The sequence below is a fragment of the Molothrus ater genome, chromosome 16, assembly GCF_012460135.2.
Source record: "Molothrus ater isolate BHLD 08-10-18 breed brown headed cowbird chromosome 16, BPBGC_Mater_1.1, whole genome shotgun sequence".
Classification (NCBI taxonomy): domain Eukaryota; kingdom Metazoa; phylum Chordata; class Aves; order Passeriformes; family Icteridae; genus Molothrus; species Molothrus ater.
The window spans coordinates 112,165-132,758 of record NC_050493.2 but is presented as its reverse complement, the minus strand read 5'-3'; the positions used below and the strand labels follow the sequence as shown (position 1 = coordinate 132,758).

Here is a 20,594-nt window from a genome sequence, read left to right as displayed (position 1 = left end):
TTGAGTTATCCCTCACAATTCTGAATTCCTTGACAAACTCAATTTGTTCGCTGCAGTGTCGTGCGCCACTGGCCCGCCCTTCCCGGCCTCTGCGGCCAGCGGGCTCGCACACAGACTGACAGAAAGCCGTTAACGGGCACAGCCTGTCAGAACTGGCGCGAGGGACCGCGGGTGTTATGCAGACATGGGGGGTTCTCAGGAGCGAACACCCGCACTAGAATTGCATTTATGACGCATTTGAGTTCCGAGCTGTGCGGAGGGCGCGGCACTCCCGCCCGCCGCGCTGACGCCACCGTCCCCCGTTAGCACGGCGCGCCGCCGCCGTGGCAGGGACCCGGCAGCGGGAGGTGCTGCCGCCGGCCCCGCCCTCTTCCGCCCTCATCACACGCAGCTTCCTGGGGGCGTCATCCCACAGCTGCGCAGCCTCTCGTCGGCTCGGGCGCTGAGGCTGCCGGGGGACGCTCTGGCCTGGCCCGAGTGTGAGTAACAGTTACCGCCACCAATGAGCGAGCGCAGTGCGCGGAAGACCCGCCTACGGCGGGGGGATTGTTGTGGTGACGTCAGGGGCGGGGGACGCGGGCGCCCCATTGGCTCAGGTTGGGCCGAGCGCCTAGCGCGGAACGGGTGGGGAGAGGCCCCGGTCCGGGCGGGCCATGGCCAGCACCGGCAGCCCCCTGGTGAGTCCGGGCGCGGGGAACGGCCCGCGGGCCAGGCGGGCCATGGCCAGCACCGGCAGCCCCCTGGTGAGTCTGCCCGGGGCTGCGGCCCGCGGGGTGCTGGGGGAATAAGTAGGCCCGGGCGTGAGGGCCGGCCGGTGAGAGGTGGCCGCCCGTGCCCAGCGCTCTGGCGGCGGCGGGGTCGCGGTGGGCTTTCGCGAACAGCCCCGCCTCCTCCGCCCGCTGGAACAGGGCGGGTGAGCGGGCGCTGCCGCCCGTGGGGCCACTCTTGTCTCTGCTGCTCGCGGTCATTCTTCCGCCCCCCGCTCCTGAGTCGCCGCGGGTCTCCGTTGTTCCCCGAGCGTGGCCCGTTCGCTGGAGGAGGTGAGGCCGATGGTGAAGGGGCCGCACCGCGGCCTCTCGCGGACCTCCGTTTTCGGTTCCGGTACGGGGCGTTGGCGTGGCTATGCTGGGCCGTCTCCCGACGGGAGAACAGGTGGTGTTGCCTTGTGGGAGCTACCTGTCACTTTGTAATCGATTTCTTTTGTAGTAGGAACAAACGCGTGAGGAAGATCGCGAGGGTCACAGTAGGACGCCGTTTCAAACGCAGTTGTTTACGTTAGTCTGATAGCGTAAACTTGGTTTGTGTGCAGTGGCATATCTAGAAGATGGAGTTGTAACTGGTATACAGACGTGGTAATGGTAAATCTTCTTTTGTGTTGTGAGTTATACAGTTCAGCTAGCATAGACATTCCCTCTTGAAAAGAAAAATAATCACCAGCTTTCACTCGTGTTGACAAAACTACCTGGCAGTGATATGTTCCTTATCCTCGTGTGCATGCTGCTGTGCTTTTGGCTCTTGTGTTCTGTCAGTTGCAAATTGCCAAGCTTAATTCTGCAACACTTAAAACCTTTTCATCAGTTGGAATTGGCTAAGGAGGGTTTTCTGTGGAGAATAGCACAGCAGTGGTGATTCTTGACATGCTGTTTCAGTGTGCTCTCCTCTTCATGCTCAGTGATTTTTTTCATCAGGGTATTACACAAAATCGTATTTATTGATGAAGATGAGAAGTACTGTGGGAATAACTCTTCAGAATACATAAATGCTACATTAAGGAGTATGAGATAAACCAGTTTTTGATTATTAAAGGAATTAGTTTTGCTTTATTGCTAGTTGATAAAGCTGCTTCTTAGCATCAGAGATGACTTCTGTTTACTTGGACTCTTAAACAGAGAGTATGCTTCCCTTTGTGTTTCTGCTCTTGCTTATTGCCCATCTTTTTTGGGGCTTTTTCTCAAAAATACTTGCATTTCTGTTCCTTTTCTATATACAATTTAGGTCCTTGCCCATAAGAAAAGCATGCAGAGAGGGGAAAATTTAACAACGCAACTGCTGACTATTTAGGTAAAAATTAGGATATTTTGTCAGGATAATTCTTTTTAATTCCTTCTCTTCCATTCTATTTAATATTTTCCTGGTCAGGTGAGTGTACTGACAGGCAGTACCAGATACAGGTGGCACAATTCAACTAACCTTTTTGTAATTAAGATGAGATCAAAGATGGGAAATCCAGTATTTCTGAGAAAGAGCAAGTTAATGTTAGTGTTTATGTGATGGAGTTAGTGACATAATGAGTTCTGTGATGACTGAATTGTAAATACATAAGAGGGATTAGGGAGGGGAGGTGTGAATAGAGCACAGCTTTGAAAGGAACATTCTAGCAATTCTCTGCCAAAACAGTTTTCTGTATTTTTGTATGCGCAGACAATTCCTAAAATGTTCCATTATTTTCTGAAGATGTGACATTAGGAGGGAGTTGTACTTCTAAGAAAGAAAGTATTTTAAGCTTTAGTTGCAGATTCCAATGTGATGTTAGTTATTTGCTGTTAATCTTACTGTGATTATATTGGGTCTCAAACCAAGAAGTGCCCTTCCTCTCATAATGAGAAGTCTGGAAGTATGGTAATGAACATCTTCATCTGCAGCAGCATCTTCACTGGACTGTTCAGCTGCACGAGCAGCTATTAGGTTCTACCAGTGTTTCTGACCTGCTAAAGCCTATAGTGTAGTCATGGATCTGGCTGAACAAAATTGCTGCCTTCTTTTTATTCCCCCAGTGGAACTAATATGAACTACACTTTTCAAAGAACTGGGCCTGCAGAGCTTACGTAGAGTAAGTTTTGCATCTATGTTAAGAATTGGATTACACTATATTAAGAGTTCTGTTTGTAGTTATTTGTACGTGTAAAACTTCCTGATACATACGTAGGGAAAACCCTTCAAGCCTGTCTATTTAATGTTCTCTTCTCCTTCTTTTCATCATAAAGCCATGACTAGTCTTTATCAGTCATGTTATGGGCTTTTAACTGGGATAGGTTTTCAGTAAATGTTCTAGACATCAAATCCCTTACCAAAGCAGGCTGCAAGAATAGAAAATAGTAGAAGACAAGGATATTAAAAAGGTGCTCAAAGGTGGAAAAATCAGAAGTTTTAAGAGGAGCAGTTTTATATGCATTCATATTTCCAACATTAGAAGTTCTTAGAGCTAGTGGAAAGGATATGATCCACAGAATAATCTGAGTATATGGGTAGGCTTTTTTTTATTAATGAATTTTTCTTTAGGTTATTGATCTATTACAGTGCCAGAAGTAAAGTTTAATTTAGCTCTTGAAACTCTACAGGTAGATTACTGTAGCTGGATGTTGTAAGATACCCTGCAGGCTCAGGCTCCAGTTAGAAGGCAGCATTGCCAGAAAATCTTGGAAAGGGATGCTGACTACTGAGGTACTTGCAGGAATTTTTGTACAGAAGGCATGAAACCAGGGGCACAATCACTTTGTTAGACTGAAAAATGTAGTCAGCTGCCAAAGTAATAAAAATAAATTTGGTCTGAGTATGTGAAATATTTTAGTAATACCTGTTTTTTAACAGTAAACTTGTATTTTTATATATGTATTTGTCAGAAAAGCTATATGGATTGGTGTAGAACTAGCACATTTATGGCATTCAGAAAATATGCGAGTGACCTTAATTTAGAAAACACTATGTTTGAAAGATAAAATCATTTTCCAAATTCCTCATATTGGACCTTTCCAAAGAATATGTATGATGCCAAGGAATTATTTCTGGTATTTCAGATGGAAGAAACTTTCTTTGCAAGTGGCCAGGTTAGATTATATATATATATATATAATAAAGAAGGAAAAAAGGGGAAGAAGCAGATTTTCCTCCCTTCCCACTTCCCTTTCTGACATCTTATTTGCAGGTAAGCTTGTAGAAACTTACTGTAGTCTAAAGCACCTGAAAGAACTGGAAACAAAATACACAAAGCTAGCTATTTGGTCTAGAACCTTATTTTTCACGCTGTATGAATTCTACTCCAAATTGCTGTAGGAAATAAGTGATTTGCTGTGTGGTTAAATATTGAACTTGAGATACGATTTCTGCTTTAAAAGACATGCTGTAAATACTTCACTTGCAAATATTTTATTATTCTTTATGGTGAAAAATTGCAAGGATTAACTGGCTTAGAGCATTCTTCTTAAAAAATACTTAATTCAATGTATGGTTCTTTAGTAATCCTGCAGGAATTTACATTTCTCGAGTGTGCCATGAATCCTTCGTACATACACTCCATATATATACTGGCACCTTGGTGCGTCTGCTTCTCTGTTCTTCACCCCAAGCTGTTCTCTTTGCCTCCTGTAGCTGCTAGCAAGGAGCCTGGCATAGGAAACCCTTTTGTGTTTGCTAGGCTGAGTCCCCATCTGTGCCATGCAGCACCTGATTATCAGTGTGCCTTGTGAGGTAGCTGGTGGTGTATCCTGAGATCCAGACTATTGCGATCACAGACGGCTTTTGTTTTCCTGTGAACTAGCCAGCCTAGATCTGTTTATGTTACATTAATTCTCAGTGGTTTGTTTACATTATAGCTGTTTGGGCCCTAGGCTGACTTTAGGTTCTTGGAGATTTGAGTGGTTTCCTGTTTCTGATTTGTTTTTAAGTACTAGGCAGTGGAAGGAGGCCTTAAATAGTCTGTCTCTGAAGATGATTGGAACTTAATGCTGTGCTTAGCAGTAGAGGAGGTTAGAGGGTAACTGGCTGATATGCAGGTTCTTATAAATCCTTTCATTAGCTTTAATCCCTACCTGATTTTTGAATTATAATCTTGGAAGTCAGTGGCAAGAAATACCTCTGTATGTAAAGTGGTCAAATTTAGAGAAGGGCATTTGCATAAATTAAAGTTTTGGATCAGCATTGCTTGGTATGTGAAAAATTAATTTCTCTAGAAGCAAAAATGGTCTTGCGGATAAAATACCTTTATTCTCTAAAGGCCAAAACAATCTTAAGAATGTAGAGGTGTTCTCTGTACTTCCAAAGCATTGAGCCTCTTGGCCATATTTTTGCTAATATAATATGAAGCTGATATCCTCATTAATCACTTATGGATGAACTGTGTTATGGATTTACTGCACAAAGCAAGAAATGACAGATAAACAGTACTTCTGTTTACCACTACTGCAGAGGTACAAGCCATTTTAGGTAAAATAGTATGTTTGAATCGGGAAAAGCTTGAAGCTTTTCTTCCATTAATTTCTACAGTCTTTAATCTGGAAATGTATTACCAGGACATGGTTTTTTAAAGCTCTTTTATTGTCTTTTAAATTATGGTTATTTCTATCAAGATATTTTGTTAAGATATTTTTGAGGGAAACAGTTTTATGCAGTACTTCAATGAGTGCTTACCTTTCAGCATTAGAGAGATTTCAAATGACACTGGGCATGAGGGTGAGCATAGTTGTTTTGGTGGTTTAGAGCCTAGACTTCTTTAATCAGTATCACCGTCTGTCTGGACAAGAACAACAAAAACCCACTCCTTTTATGCAGCCAAATGCTTTTGAAATTTGCGTGGTTAATTCATAAAAATGGTCTTTAAACAACAGTTTTTTCATGTGGTAACTTCTGAGATCAAAAAACTTCAGCGTAGATAGATATGACTTCCGATTCTCTTGCAAAATGAATTTGTGTCAAAATAGTTTTTATAATTGAACTATGAGATTTTAATATATTCGTTTAAATATAGTAGTTGGTAACCATTTATGATCCTTGATCAAAGTACAGATTTTGACAAATTGTTTGGCTTCAGACTGTTTTGATGACTGCCAAAGTCAGTTTCTTCAAGATATGTGGTGTTAAAGAGGCAGTTTGTTGGCTTATGTGCTAAATTTTAAGTTCTCTATAGCAATCTTTGCCATTTGATGATGGGGTTCGAAAGAGTTCTGATGCAGCTCTATATGACATAAATGCAAACCACTGCTACATGAGATCACAAGATGACTGTTTGATGTTAATGCTTTTTAAATATCTACAAATAACTAGTACATGGAGTGGAATTTGTTTGCTGCAGTTTGACTTACTATTGTCTTCAAAGAACTCTATAGAAAAGTGTGTCCTATCTTTTTTGGTTTTTTTGAGAGGAGTGTTTGCTCTTAGAAGTCATGTTGAACTTCTGTCAAGCTGAAAGTATGAGCAGAGTACACGTCTTTAAATTACTGTGATGTTTTAATATGTCTGTATGTATTTTGGTGTCAAAGTTAACCTGTTCAGTGGGTGAACAGTTAACGAGCTGCATGATGCATTCAAAGTTCTTCTGAGACTTGGCTTACTGTGAGTTTTGTCTCATTCATTACATGCTTGATTTTATGTTACAGTAAATAGACTGATAGCATCTAGTGACCTTTTTCTAATGAACGTTTTTTTTCTCTTTAGGCTAGTATTTTAATTACTTAAAGGCAATAATAATGTTGGCAGATAGATGTACTGTTGAATTCTTGAGATTATCTGACAAACTTCTAAGCATATTCAAAGTGTATATAAAGAGAAACTGGCATGCAATGGAGTTGCATTAGTCAGTATATTGTTTCTCTCTATACAGATACGTGTACAATTGGTTAATAGAAAGAGGATGCTGTTGTCACTTAGCAGAAAGTCTGACAATCCATTTTTAGACAGACATCCAGAGCATAAATAGACATGAGCATATAAGGTCTGAGAACTGATGTTTACTGTAATTTATGAAAGCACACTATCCATCATTGCTCTGGGTTTTCTTCATTGAGGGTGCTTCACTCTGGTGCAGCAACAGAATTTATGAAAGGAAAACTGATGTTAAATATTGATAGGGATCACACAATAATCATTACACTTCTGCAAATAGCTCCTATGTGGGATTGGTATTTATTGGTGCAAACTGTACTGTGCTCTCTGCACTGAAATGTGAGGCCTTTAGTTGGATTTTGTTACTCTGAATCAGTGGGTTTGTATCTTCAGTTTCTTGTACCTGAACTACACTGCTTTTGCCTGCAGTCTCATTTTAGGTACTGTGAGGCATAGTTTGAAGGCCTATATTCAGGCCCATCTAAGTATCTGACCTGCTTTTTCTTTTGGAATATGCTGGAGCTCTCAGTGTAACTGTGTTACACAGTAACCTTTGAACTGGAGACTGTCCCAACTAGGTACTGGGGAACCTAGAGAAGGTTAACATTTTAATTGTGGGATATGAGGGGGGAGGAGGCCAGTGGAAAAGCTGTGTGTAATATCTGTTAATTATCCCTTTATCCCTTCTGATGCTTTTTTTCAGGTATGAGATGTGTGTCACATGCAGTTGGTGCATCTTTGTCAACCCTCTGAAACACCAGTGTGCCTTGAAAAGAATATATTAAATATAACTGCTTAGCTTTTAGTTTTTTCACTTTAAAACTCTAGGTTGTCAATGTTTAAATTGTAAGCAATACAAAATAAATTTCACTTTCAGAACTTTTGGCTTATATGACAAGGTCAAAACTGTTTACAAAACAGCTCAGACCAAATCTGTCTAACTTAAACTGCCTTTAGCAGAATCTTGGGTTGTGCCAATCTTCTAGCTTATAGTCTCATTAGCATTATTTATAATCAAAACAAATGTACCAGTTGAGGTTTAAAGGTCTTGTTGCTTTGTGTAAAAAAATACTTTCTGTTACCAAGGTTTGCTTCCAAAAAATTAGCTTTATAAGTAATTAGATTAAGAGGTTTTATGATCATGTCTGTCCTATGTCTTAATGCAGCTTGAGATTCTGTAATAGTCAGCAGTCAGACTGTTATCAGACAGCTGAGAGGTCAGCATCCTGTTCATACTGATTTTCTTTGTAATAGATCTTGCTAGTAGAATTTCAGCAATAGCAAAGATGTTCTTAGTCATCTTCAGTGTTCAACAGTGTTCAACATCCTGTCACTTAGTACAGAAGTAGAGGATATTGGAAGTTTCAGAAGCTCGGTCTCTAAAAGTAATTTTGCTGCTGTCAGTGTTGATAGAATAGTCTCAGGAAAATAGTGTTGCGGATTTTGTGGTGGGATAAAGCTAGTGGATATGCAGTTGTGGTTGTAGTTGCTTTAGAGAAGTGTGGTATGTGTTTGATGCATATAAATACATTAATAGTTGTAGTGATAGTGCAGTTGTCAAAATGCTGAACTGCAGAGGGAAAAGGTATGAGTCCTTTTGGGTGATGGGGAAGAAAGGAAAAACATGATCCTATCTAGTGGGTTTTTTGCATTGATTCCAGTTTACTAAAGTTTACTTCTACTGTTTGCAGGCAAGTGAGGAAAAGAACAGTATTAGTACTTACTTCATGTATAAATAGAAGGAATCCTGGTTCTAGTTATTTAGTGAAAACTACTTGATGGAGATTTTGAAATGACTGTTGAGCTATAGTGCCACATATATTCAGCAGATTTGTTATTTTCTTCCTTGAAAGATTTTCAAAATCAAGTATGTTGCTAACTAAGAATGAAACAACTTCTATATCAAAGTAAATGAAAAGGAGAACCCTTAAGGGTTTGGGAAAGTGGTGTTATAGACTAGTTTTTAAAGAGATAACCACTTACCTGGTAATTCTGTCAGTATGGTCTAGGGTGATACATGACATGCAAGAGGGCAGTCTGTTGTTACCATGTGAGGATCTGTGCTTTCACTGACTGCCAGCTGAGAAATGTTGATAATTGCTAAAAGGAGAGCATCCTCAAGCTTCTGAGAATTGCAGATGCAGTTTAGAATATTTTAAATTTCAGTTACTGACTTTGTATCTGACTAAAAAAACGTCTGCATCTGGCAGAAGAAAGATCTTAAGTCTGATTTTTACAAAAGAGTAAGGTACAGGGTTACATCAGATAAGCTGGCCTGTATTCTGTCTTAGGCATATATGAAAACCTATATGTAGATGCATATATAGTTTCTGCAGACATGTTTTTTGGAGCCTTTCAAAATAAAACTTAGAAGGTAAATAACACAGGACAAAATACTAAAGAATATGTGGAGTGTGAAAGGACGAGTGTAGGAATCACCTTTTTCAATAAATGTTGAGGTGCAGACCTAGTTACATAGTTCTGTCATTTCTTAGGTAACTGATCCTTTTAAATCTATTGCGTGTTCCTCTGTCCTCCTTGTTCCTAATCTTGACTTTCCTTTGAGAAAGTCAGGGGACTAATTGATGTTATACCCTGGCCGAAAATAACCTTCTTTTCCTACAAAGTCCATTACTCCTATCTCTTCCCTCAGGATTTTTCTATACTTGATATTCATTGTGACTTAGTTTCAACTACTGTGTAATGAAACACACTGCATCCAGCACCTTTTCCTCCCTTTCTCACAGTGCTCTGATGCTTTTGTAGTGGATGTTTTTCTTGCTTGTTTACTTTTTCAAGGTGATCTTGCTAGCTGCAGAATCTAATCAGACCACTCCCCCCCCAACAATGCTACTGCTTTATTTACCTGTAAAACCTCATTTGTGACTGGTGCCAGTTTATAATTTAGATCCCAATATTTAGTCTGTGTGTATGTGTGTTTTATTTACTGTATTTCATTTAATGGGATGGTTTTTATACTGGCGTCACTTCAGTTGCTGAGCACTTATGCTTGTGTCAGTCTTGCTGCAGTCTTGATGGGAAAGGGTACAATCTGTTTTTAATTCTAGCTAGTGTTTATCTTTAGACACGGCTGCTGTGTGAGTAGCTGTCTGAAGGAGAGGTGATTCATCTGGGATATGAAAATTCTGGGGACAATAGTCTCTGCAAAAGGTGTCAGCTAAAATATATGCATATAAGGCATAAAAGGAACTGTGACCTACAGCACATACACTTCAATGTGTATGCGCATAATAATAATAATATCAGTTTTAGCAGTAAATGAAGGCAGCTTTTCTCTACTGCACAGGGCACAGCCAAGTGAGGAATCGCTTATTTGGGAGCTAGGTTCCTTAAGACCATGTGCATAAGTGAGTGCCAGTCCAACTCCCTTCCAAGGTGGTTTCTGACTAAAATGCAGAAAACAGTTTCAAATTGAAATTCATGAGGTAAAAAAATTCTTTTTGTGAGAAGTAATTTTTAATTTGGTAACATGGTGTATGTTACAGACTCTCTAACATGGTTGTACAATACATCAGTTTTGAGATTCGGTGATTTTCATTAAGTCGGTTTCATTCTGCTGGATGTATGTTAGAATAGTGAGATTTATAAAATTGTGTTAACTTTCTTGAATATTTCCTCTTGTATGTTTACATTCAATGTTTTGTTTTGTTTTGTTAGTGGTAGTTTAGCAGAGCTCTCCTATTTGTTTGTGTTTTCTGGCCAGTTTCAAGTAAAACATCAGAAGCAGTCCCTGACAGACTAATTGTGGTGTATTCCCAAAAGGGGCAGAAAGCAGCTTCATAAGGTTCCTTGATCTTACTTAGGGAAAATGGATAAAAGGGTACCAAATGACAATTTGCTTTGTATATTACATTAATCAGTTTTAGGAGTGTGTCATCTTGTATTTGCTGTTTTCTGGGCTATATCCGTTCTTTTTGTTTTGCAATTGGATTGTCTTTATGTGGCCATATGTACAATTTAAGTAGTGCAATCTCCCTTGTTTTAAAAGGTCATGAACCAGAGCATTCTTCAAAAAAAGTTTTAGGTGTTGCTGATTATTAAACCCTCCACCTGATCTGCCTTTTTATGTTATGTCCTTCCCCAATGTGTACTAAAGTGAAATTCTAAGTAAAAAATTAAGAATGCGTCCTTTGTCTCCATTAAACATTTCATGTGTTTGTTTAGAGTTCATTGTAACTTGGATCTCTGAACTAATGTTACTGGTACATACAGGTGTTTATTGTATGACTAGAAATTTAAGGTCATGTTGTTCATAGGAGAAGATGCCATGAAATTTGATAACTTGGTGTTAGGAGCATTTTTTTGAGTTTAAAAAAAGCATTCTTGAATTAAAGTGTTCAGATGTTTGACCTATGGCTATATGACAGCATGACCTAAAAAGAGTTATTTATCAAATTGTTGCCATTTCCAACATAAATACTTTTATTCTCTCCTAAAGAGATTTTTAATGATAACCCTTTCAAGGAAGAATTTTTATGAACCTTGTATGGAAATAAAGTACAGTTGTGCATGGTAATTATGTCAGGTATGGGAATAATAGTTTAATTTTCTCTTTTCAGTATGATGCTGTTCCAATCCAGTCAAGCGTGGTGTTATGCTCCTGCTCATCCCCTTCAATGGTGAGGAACCAAGCAGATTCCAGCACTCCACCTGTCATTTCCGCTTGTGGCAGCAGCAGGCAGGCATCTAACATGGAGGGCGCAGCACCCGAATCAAGATCTAATTCAAACTCCTTGCAGCAGCATGCAGGACAGCAGCCTCCACAGCCTCGAAAGAAACGACCTGATGACTTCAAATTTGGGAAAATTCTTGGTGAAGGATCTTTTTCCACGGTAACTTTACTTTTTATAAGAAGTGACAGATATCTTAGATAAACTTGAAAATTTGTTGTGTAAGATTGATGAGATTGAAATGTGGAGAGAACAGCTTGAAAACTTAGTGGATTTAAGCTTGACTGTTAAAATTAAGTGTTGCCCTAAATATGGGTGGTGATTTTTTTTTTTAAGCTCCTCTTAAATTGATCAAAAGTCCTGTTGTATCCTAATGACTTGATGCTTGGATGTTTAATCAACATTGCTTTCTAATGTAAGTGTGATAGCCATAATAGGTTATGTAAAAAATTTGATATAAAGGATTGGAACTGATCTAGGAGCTTGTGGTAAAAACTATGTGATGTCCTGTCTGTGGCAGGAGGTACTGCCAGATGCTTTCAAAAGAAAGAACACTGATACTCCTCCAGTATTCTTACTCAGCCCCTAGTCCTTGAGATTTAGTGAGTCGTAGGCAGTATCTTTGTGTTCAGTAGCCTTGAATGGTTTGTATCTCACATCCACAGCATTGCACAAAAATGAATTACTTAAGTATTACCTTCATGAATCCATGAAGCATTTAATACTTTCATTTGATGGTTTGGTAGTTTACCAGTTGTAAGACAATAATATTTCTGCATCTTTTGCATTTGATACTTGTTGCGTATGGTTTTTGGTTGTAGGTCTCTAAGTGTTGGAGTTTTCTGGTTCTTCCAGTACAGCCTACTGCAGTGTTTAGGATGCAGGCCTCTAGTACTTGTCAAAAGTAATTTGCGCTCAAACGTGTAGTTTGCATAATTTGCAGGTTTCCCTAAAGCATCCAAGAGAGTTGTTGTGGTTTGGGTATACCAGGACACTTTACTTCAGTAGTACACTTTTCATTTCTGCTTTTGGTCTCTGAAAGTTAATGCCATGTTCCATGTAGGTAAAGAAATTCATAGGGCTGAGCCCAGACTCTGAATAAACTTTGTCCAGCACTCTGCTGCCTGTCTCCCTGGATGGCAGCACAACCCTCTGATGTATCAACTTCAGAGCATTTGATCTGTGGGGCATGTATCTTTATGTTGTCATCAAAGCATCTTGTTAAAAAGCATATGATTTTTTTTCATATTAAACACCGTTGTAGACTCAGAGATCTGACTGTACTCCCCAAGATCCTCACCAATATTCTAACTAAAAAGTGTTTATCTCAAAAAATAGGTGCCCTCATATTACCATATATCCAATGACAGCTTCAGATTAAAAAAATATTTTCTTCAAGGTCATAATGAATGTATTCCATTTTCTTGGACTTCTGTTAAGCTGCCACAAACTCTTACTTAGTGCCAGGGCTGCATTTTAAATTCAACAGAGATATACATGATGTGGCTTCAGGGTTTTTTTTCAGAGCACTCTCCAACTTTGTGGGATTGTATTCTGCAGCTGCAACTTCTTGAACCCATGCCTGATATAAACAAACACACAAATACAGGGCCTTCTACTTGTTGTTCTGCTCTTTTAAATTAATGAGAATCTACTTGCTTTGTAGACAGCTTCAGGCTTCTTTCAGAATAATATCTGTTATTGGTAGAAAAATTATAATTCTCATGATTGAGGAGGCATGTTGTGTAGCTCATCTCCTTCGATATGTGGGTGTATATATATATATTCCACCTTGGTTTTGTCTCCACCTCTAAATGAGGCATTTCTTAAAAACAGGAGCTCTAAGGAAGTATGATTGTCTGACCAAAACCAGTTCTTAAATGCAGATTTAATCTCTAGCAGCCTGAAGTATTTGTTTAAGTTTAGCGTGGGGCTTGGTCATGATGTATGCCAGGTATGTTGGCAGTTACTTTTGCTTTGTAGCCTCTGAGGGTTCTCTGCTCTATCTCCCCCCCCTTCCTCTCCCCTTCCTTTGATTTGGGATGTTTAACTACATTTCTTGCCTTGCTGTTGTCTGAATTAGCAACTTACATGTTTACATGTTCTGTGAATGCTTTTGTTTTTCTGTTCGTTTTATGGCTTTTTTTTTTAAGCTATCCAGTTAATGTCTAATTTCTTTCTATAGAATTTGCATTCATTATTGATATTACTTCTTCCCATATGGTGGATAAGATTCAGGCCCCTGATAAGAGACATTGTATTAATATGTACCTCTGAGGTGTTTTCTGTTTCTTTGGTTTTTGTGCATATCTACTGTGGTTTTCTGGATTATTAGTTATGGGGAAATTAATATATATGGTATACTCAGATCTGATCGGTGAGGAAGGAGCTTGAGGGTACCAAAGTACTCCTGCTATCAGGTAAGTGCTCAGTGTAATTAGAACACAGCTGTTCCATGTCAATGTATGAGGGTAATACCTGTGAAATACAATGGTAAAAAGTTGGATACAGTGCAGGACTGGAAGAGAGTCAGTCTTTAGCTTAATTTGCCAAGATATATTTTCATCTGTGTCAGCTGATACCTTCTGCCATCTGAGTATGGTCTCTGTGTATGTGGGGTTTTATTTGATAACTGCCTTTTAAACTGACCTGCTTTCAGAAGCTTTCTTGGTAGATATGGTTGATGAAACCTAGTTACAAAAATTAGAAAAGTTAATAACATTCTCATTCAGCTGCACATCCTATCTAGTGTTAGGTGTATACACAGAAGGATCTCAAAAATTCCTTATGCAGAGAGGCAGATGTTAACAGACTGGTTGTTTGTAACATTTCTAATAGAAATTTTCATTGATGAAATACTGTAAATGTCAATGGTTTTAAGAGATGAAATTTTAAAGAAAATTAAGGCTGCCTGTTACTACTGAACAATTTTCTAGTACTAAAGAGTGCAACTGCATGCACCTCTTTCATCTGAAAAAATGCCTTATTTAGATTTCCTAAATACCTAACATTTAGCATCAAGTGTGTGTAGTAATATTTTGGAGTACTCTGTTATAACTGATTTTGCAAGGGATAGAAGCAAGTCTGGTACAGTGATTAAAAAAATAGTGTGAAGTTGAGATTTTCGCAAGATGTTGAAATGGATATAAACTTAAAATGAGAAAAACAAAGAACTGTACTCATCTATTGTTACAAGGTTATTGGTTGCATTCATGCAAGAAGACTTTTCAGATTGTCTCTAAAATTGCCTTTTATAGAGTTCTGTCTTGAAAATGAGCCTGGTGTTCCTCCAAAAGCATTTCTCTTTAAAAATGTAAACCTGTTTGCCTGAAATTTCATCCCTTGCTTCTACTAATTGGAAATCTTCTGTTCCTTTTATTTCTTAAGAAACTGTAAATAATTGAAAGTTCTGTCTCACTTCTTACTTTTGCTCATTTGGATAAAATTTATCTTTCAATCTTTGGCATCTGTATTCAGGAAAGTACTATGACAATTATTTTTATAAGTATTCCTCAGTGTACTTGTTGCTTTTTGTTTCCCCCTTTAAGAAAATTTGGCAGTTTACTTCGACTTACATTACAATCTTCAGAATTCTTCTGGGAAAAAAATATGCGGTGTTTACACTCTTACGTGTGTAAATCTTTTGGCAAAACAAACATTGGTCAGCTGAACTGAATTTCTGCAGAAGTCTTGCTGAAGCCAGCATAATGTTGAACACATGCTTAAATATTTTGCTGTGTTCCAAATACCTACTGGAAGAACAATGTTAGTGCCTGTGTTTAGTGGCCAGTAACAATATGTTTTCTTTCCTCTGACAACAGGTTGTCTTGGCTCGAGAATTGGCAAGTTCTAGAGAATATGCCAGTAAGTATTGACTCCTTTAACATGAACTTTTTGAAAATAAAGTGTCAATGTAGTCCAGTTATGAAATACCTGTTGAAGGAACAGAATTAGTGGTTTCATCTTAATTAAATGTAACCAAAAAAACTCCAAAACAAGATGGGCTTAATTTACTTGTACCTCTTGCATTTTTACTCTCTCTTTTTTTCATTAAGTTAAAATTCTAGAAAAACGTCATATCATAAAAGAAAACAAGGTGCCATATGTGACACGAGAGAGAGATGTAATGTCCCGTCTGGATCACCCTTTTTTTGTGAAACTCTACTTCACCTTTCAGGATGATGAAAAGCTATGTATCCTTTGCATATTAAGACTTGCTGTAACACTTTCTTAAGAGTAATAACAATGCCCAGTTTTGATTCCTTAAAAAGTGGTCTAATGGAAATGATGGAGGTAACTTAAGGTATTTAAAGTATCCTGATGTATGTGATGCAATTTTTGTAGTCACACTTTTAACAGAAATTAAGCAGATGGAATGAGTGGGTCCTCTCAGAGAGAAGAAATTGCTTCCCCCCTGCTTGTGAGACAGGGGGAAGCAATTAAACAAATTGTCCATGTGGTAAATGTTGAAGGGTGACTTGTAACAATCCAAGTTTAAAAATAATTTAAAAATTCTAAATTGGGTTGGAGGGAGGAGATGGGATGTATGGGAAGTGTTTCAGAAGTGTTTTATTCCTGATGTATATATGTGTGTATTTATATCCATCTATCTATCTGTAGTAAAACACAGTAATTCCTGCATTTAAAATAGGGCTAGCCAGCTATGCTTCCTACTAGTTTCATTTCTACAATTAGAGCTATTATTAAAATTTTTATGCAAAGATGAAGATGCTTATAGAATAATATGAATCCTCTGGGCTGCTGTTTTCCCAGCTCTCTCTAGCAGTAATTGTGAAGTGCAGTTTCATCCTGGGAGCTCATTGCTTGGCAGTTGGCTTTGGGGTTTTTTTGGGTTTTTTTGTTTGTTTGGGTTTTTTTAAGAAAATGTTAATTATGTGAACTTCCTCTTAAATTTCCTGCTTGGCATTGGCTGTGCCAAGCATAAAGGTATAGATCAGTCTATTTCTGGGGTCAGTAAGTAGTTTTCTGGTTTTCCCAAAGGCTGCTAATAGTGCTGGCAAGCCCTACATATCATACAGTATGAGCTCACAGGGCCTCTTTCGTATTGTAAACACTTGCTCTGGTACTTTCCAGGTGATGGGACAATTTTTAACTTCTATCAGTTATTACTGTAAATAACTCTGAGGACAATTATGTATGTCATTTAAATGAATTATCCAGATCATTCTCTGGAAAAACTACGAAGTTAACCCTTTATGTAGTTTTTGCTTTGCTAAGAAATTTGGACCCATGTCTTAGGTTGTTGATATATTTAAGAAATTGCTTGGGCTTGCTACTTGTAAAGTTTCAAATTAACCACCTTCTTCCCTGTTGTTCATGTATTTTTAGTAGTATTCTTCTCTTTGGAATAAGATTGTGGGGATTTTTGTTTTGGAGTGGCTTAGAGATAAACCTTAACTAAGTTACATCCAGATTTTGGACTTAGCTATGCCAAAAACGGAGAGCTGCTAAAGTATATACGCAAAATTGGCTCATTTGATGAGACCTGTACAAGGTTTTATACTGCTGAAATTGTATCAGCCCTGGAGTACTTGCATGGCAAAGGAATCATTCACAGGTAATACCGAGTTGAGACAGACATGCGGTTGATCATGTAAGAGGTGTTTTTTTCCCTAAAAATGTTCTTTGTGAAACTAAAAGCAAAGTTGGATTTTTGTGGAAAGCTAAAGAGCACAAATTGCATTTGATCAGCCCTAGCGCAGTTAACATCAGTAGTTAAACATAGCAAACTTGAGGAGGAGAGCCAATCGTTGTTATACCAACTGTTGGAGCAGGAAAGAGTAAGAAAACCTTCTGGCCTTGAATTAACATTACCAAAAGCTTGTCTTTCAAGCCTCATTGGTTGGCCTGAAAAACAGAAACTGACTTTTTGTTCAACTCCTTTTTTTCCTGTGCTGTTATGTTGCAAAAGTAACTAGAATTCTTTTTGTGTGTGGCTTAATGTGTACTATATAATCAAGTAAATTAATTTATATCAGTTTTCAGTGAGTAAACAATTTCCACAAAGCTGCACAATAATCAGGTAAGTGGTGAAATAGGCTAAGTTTTCAGCAGTACTTACGAAGTTGTTCTTGATGTAATATATTGTTTGGATGGTAATGTTTTGTCATTAATGTTTATTAACTAAAGTTTTAAGTGCTAGACATCTGAGCTGCAGAACTTCTTTTTGGGTAAGAAATTTATTGTGTTTAGGTTACCAAGCAGTTGTCATGGGACACTAGATGCTAGTTGGCAAAAAAGCTGACTGGTTATAATTCTGATAGCATTATTTCTTTCAGTTATTACAAAAACAGTTTTTCCTTTTAAATAGAAGTTTTTGTGAAATAATTTGAATCTAAGGGGGATGGATGTGGAGCATACTGAAAGCATAATACTTTCTACACGGGCAGGGGAAAAGTTCAAGAACTTCCAGTTTCCCTTTGATTTTATAGTTCATGTGTTTAGGCTGAGAGGATGCTTATAAAATGAATGTGGGATGATTGTCAGTGTTACTAACCCTATATTGGAAACCGCCTATTGGAGAAGAGCTGCTTTATACTTGTTTGTATATGAAGGACCCTATGAGGAGGTCAAAAAAAAACCCAGGAAAATTGTGCAATTGGAGAACTTAGTATGAAGTTTATGAGGACACAGCTCTAGCAATGCCTGAAAACTCTTGGGATTTTTTACTGCCTGAAGAAATAGGACATGACATAGAACCACTTTAACATGTCAGGCTACCCTGGAAAATTTATTACAGATATCTCTATGTATTTATATATAGCTATAAATCCATAATCCAGTAATAATGTTGGTATAGGATATATTATATAAACAGTATATATGAAGCATGTATAGAGTACAATATATCTACATACATACATATCTTAAAAAAGCTCTACACAAAACTGTTAAGGAATCCATTCCATTCACATACTTTCTACCTCTCTCATATGACAGGCACAGGAAAATCAACAGGATTTTTATGGCTTGTTGCTCTCTGTGGTAGTTTCCAGACATTAAATTGTACAACTCATACTTTTCCATAGTAGGGGACTTTAATCTGAAGAAAATAGTGCTGCACAGTGATTGACAGAAACAGCTTTCAGTTTTTACTGGCTTTTTCTTACCAGTCAAACAAAACAACTCGCATGCTCCTAGATTTCTTTATGAGCATTCAAAGATTCAGCTTAGGAGGGAAATACGTAGGGTTTTTTTGGATCAGCTAATGAAACTTGATGCAAAGGCATATCATATCAGTGTAACTGAATGCTCTTAAGTTGTTTCTAATGCAGCTCTTGACATCTAACTCTGTACTGCTATCTATTGTGTTTGTGAAGTCTGGTTTTATTCAGAATCAGAGGCTGTGTCTATGCAAATAGTAGGCATGCATTTGAAATGCAGATTATGCATGGAGGTGATCTACCTTACCTGGACAGGACATTTAGCTGGGGCTGGGTTTGCCAGTGTTTGACTAACTGGAATTTTGCAGTGAGGAAACAGATGTAGAAAATCTTAATGCCATATCAATCTGTCAGATGTTATTTAAATTAAGGCTTTGGAGTGAAGGGGCTTGGGGTTTAGTGTGTGTTTTTGTGAGGTGGGGTTTTTGTTGGGATTTGTTTTGTTTTTGAAATTTTTGAACATGTGACATACACAGGAGCATAGTTTTGAGATGATTATTTACATGATGTTTAAAAAAAATGTTAATGGATTTAAAAAAATCTGTTAGTCTGCAGGTTGACAGCTACATGTTAGAGAAGCTGTTGTAACAATGTTTATAGAATGTTTGCATCGTTTATTATAGCATTATGTACCTCAGTCACTAGACAGTTTTTCAACTTTAATTTGTATCCTGTTTGAATATAAAAATCTGTCTTTTCCAGGGACCTTAAGCCAGAGAACATCCTATTAAATGAAGATATGCACATTCAAATAACAGACTTCGGAACAGCAAAAGTATTATCTGCAGATAGCAGACAAGGTTTGCCATTATTCATTATGTGACACCTGTAATTATAGCAAGTGATCCTTTGGAAATGTACATGTGTTTTATTTACCAGATTGTAACCTTCCAATGGCATTACCTCACCTAAATCACTAAAGGATCTTGAAACAGTTTCGACTGTCACTACGTAGTTTGTATCAGAGGAGGGAGTACTTGGTGTAGTGGAATACCAGCTAGATTACCAAATAGAGTGGGAAGTTGAACTACTTCAGGTTGCTTAGTTTTCATTTGTAAGACAAGAATACAAACAAATAGGTACCATGGCTCACCTGATACAGTAAGTTTTAACTCTGCTTATATGTTTAACTCCAGTGGCTGAAAGAATTGCACAAATATGAAGGTGGTAGAATTAATGTGTCTGCAGTTGTTACTAATAGCCTGTAAATAGATGCTGCAAACAATGCTTGAAAAAAGCACTAGGCTGAACTGAATTCAATTGACATTTTTTTCTTAACTGTAGCAAACTTGTGTTGGTAGATTTTATAACTAAGTACCTAAATGCTTAGCTTCTTGAACCAAACAGGTATCACTGAGATTGATTTGTTTCTTCCAAGCAGGTTTTGTGTATAGTTAAAGAAGTTAAATTCTCATGGGTTCTTTGCAGTATTATGTAACTTGCAGTGGATTGCCTTTGGGGTTTGTTTTTTTATAAACTGGGTGGCGACAGGGGAGGAAGAGGAGTATTGGCTTATGCATAAGTATGTGTTTGCTTATTTCTTTCCTCAACAGCGCGGGCAAACTCATTTGTAGGGACAGCACAGTATGTTTCTCCAGAACTGCTGACAGAGAAATCTGCCTGTAAAAGGTGAGGGCTCTATATTCCAGAACTTTACTGACTCTGTCAGGAAACTGTCAAATGGGGAGGAGTGGATAAATCAAGCAAGCAAGCTTAGTATTTTAAAGAAGCAAAATGCTTGAGTATTTTAACAGAGCTTGACAAGTTTTTTCTTATTAAGTATTGCTTCTTGTCCGAGGGCTGGCTTCCTCAGTTTATCTACTTTTTTGGGTTCTACTAACAGGATTAGGTGTTTTTGGAGAAGGAGGTGTGTAAGGTGAAGTTGGATTTCTCACCCATAAATAAATCAGAAAAATCTGTTATCCAAGTAGTATAATTATTTTAATTCCATTTTATATAAGATTGCTCAAATATGGTATTTCCTGCTGTAGGAACAACAGAATGTCACGTGCTGTTCAGTTAAGGAAAAGGCTGCAGCTTTCTTTGACTTGTATTTAGATCAACTTGCAGTTATGTTTCCTAAACTGTACTTAGGATTTGCAACCTTTTAAAGCTTATCTCTCTG

The 20,594-nt window shown here is 38.1% G+C and overlaps 1 protein-coding gene across 5 annotated transcripts in view; it reads left to right on the top strand.

Moving 5' to 3' along the window:
• Positions 1-464: 464 nt before the first annotated feature.
• PDPK1 (3-phosphoinositide dependent protein kinase 1) overlaps positions 465-20,594 on the top strand; it is a 31,585-nt gene continuing 11,455 nt past the window's right edge. The window contains exons 1-7 of one of the 5 annotated variants that reach the window (XM_036392789.2): positions 465-479; positions 11,175-11,447; positions 15,107-15,149; positions 15,341-15,478; positions 16,719-16,863; positions 19,172-19,269; positions 20,023-20,098. In XM_036392789.2, the coding sequence (XP_036248682.1) occupies positions 11,232-11,447; positions 15,107-15,149; positions 15,341-15,478; positions 16,719-16,863; positions 19,172-19,269; positions 20,023-20,098 (716 nt within the window). In that variant the 5' untranslated portion in view covers positions 465-479; positions 11,175-11,231. Of the gene's footprint in view, positions 480-590; positions 744-1,024; positions 1,041-1,246; positions 1,359-11,174; positions 11,448-15,106; positions 15,150-15,340; positions 15,479-16,718; positions 16,864-19,171; positions 19,270-20,022; positions 20,099-20,594 lie in introns of those variants that run through there. The other 4 variants (XM_036392787.2, XM_036392786.2, XM_036392790.2 and 1 more) reach the window with 4 other exon arrangements.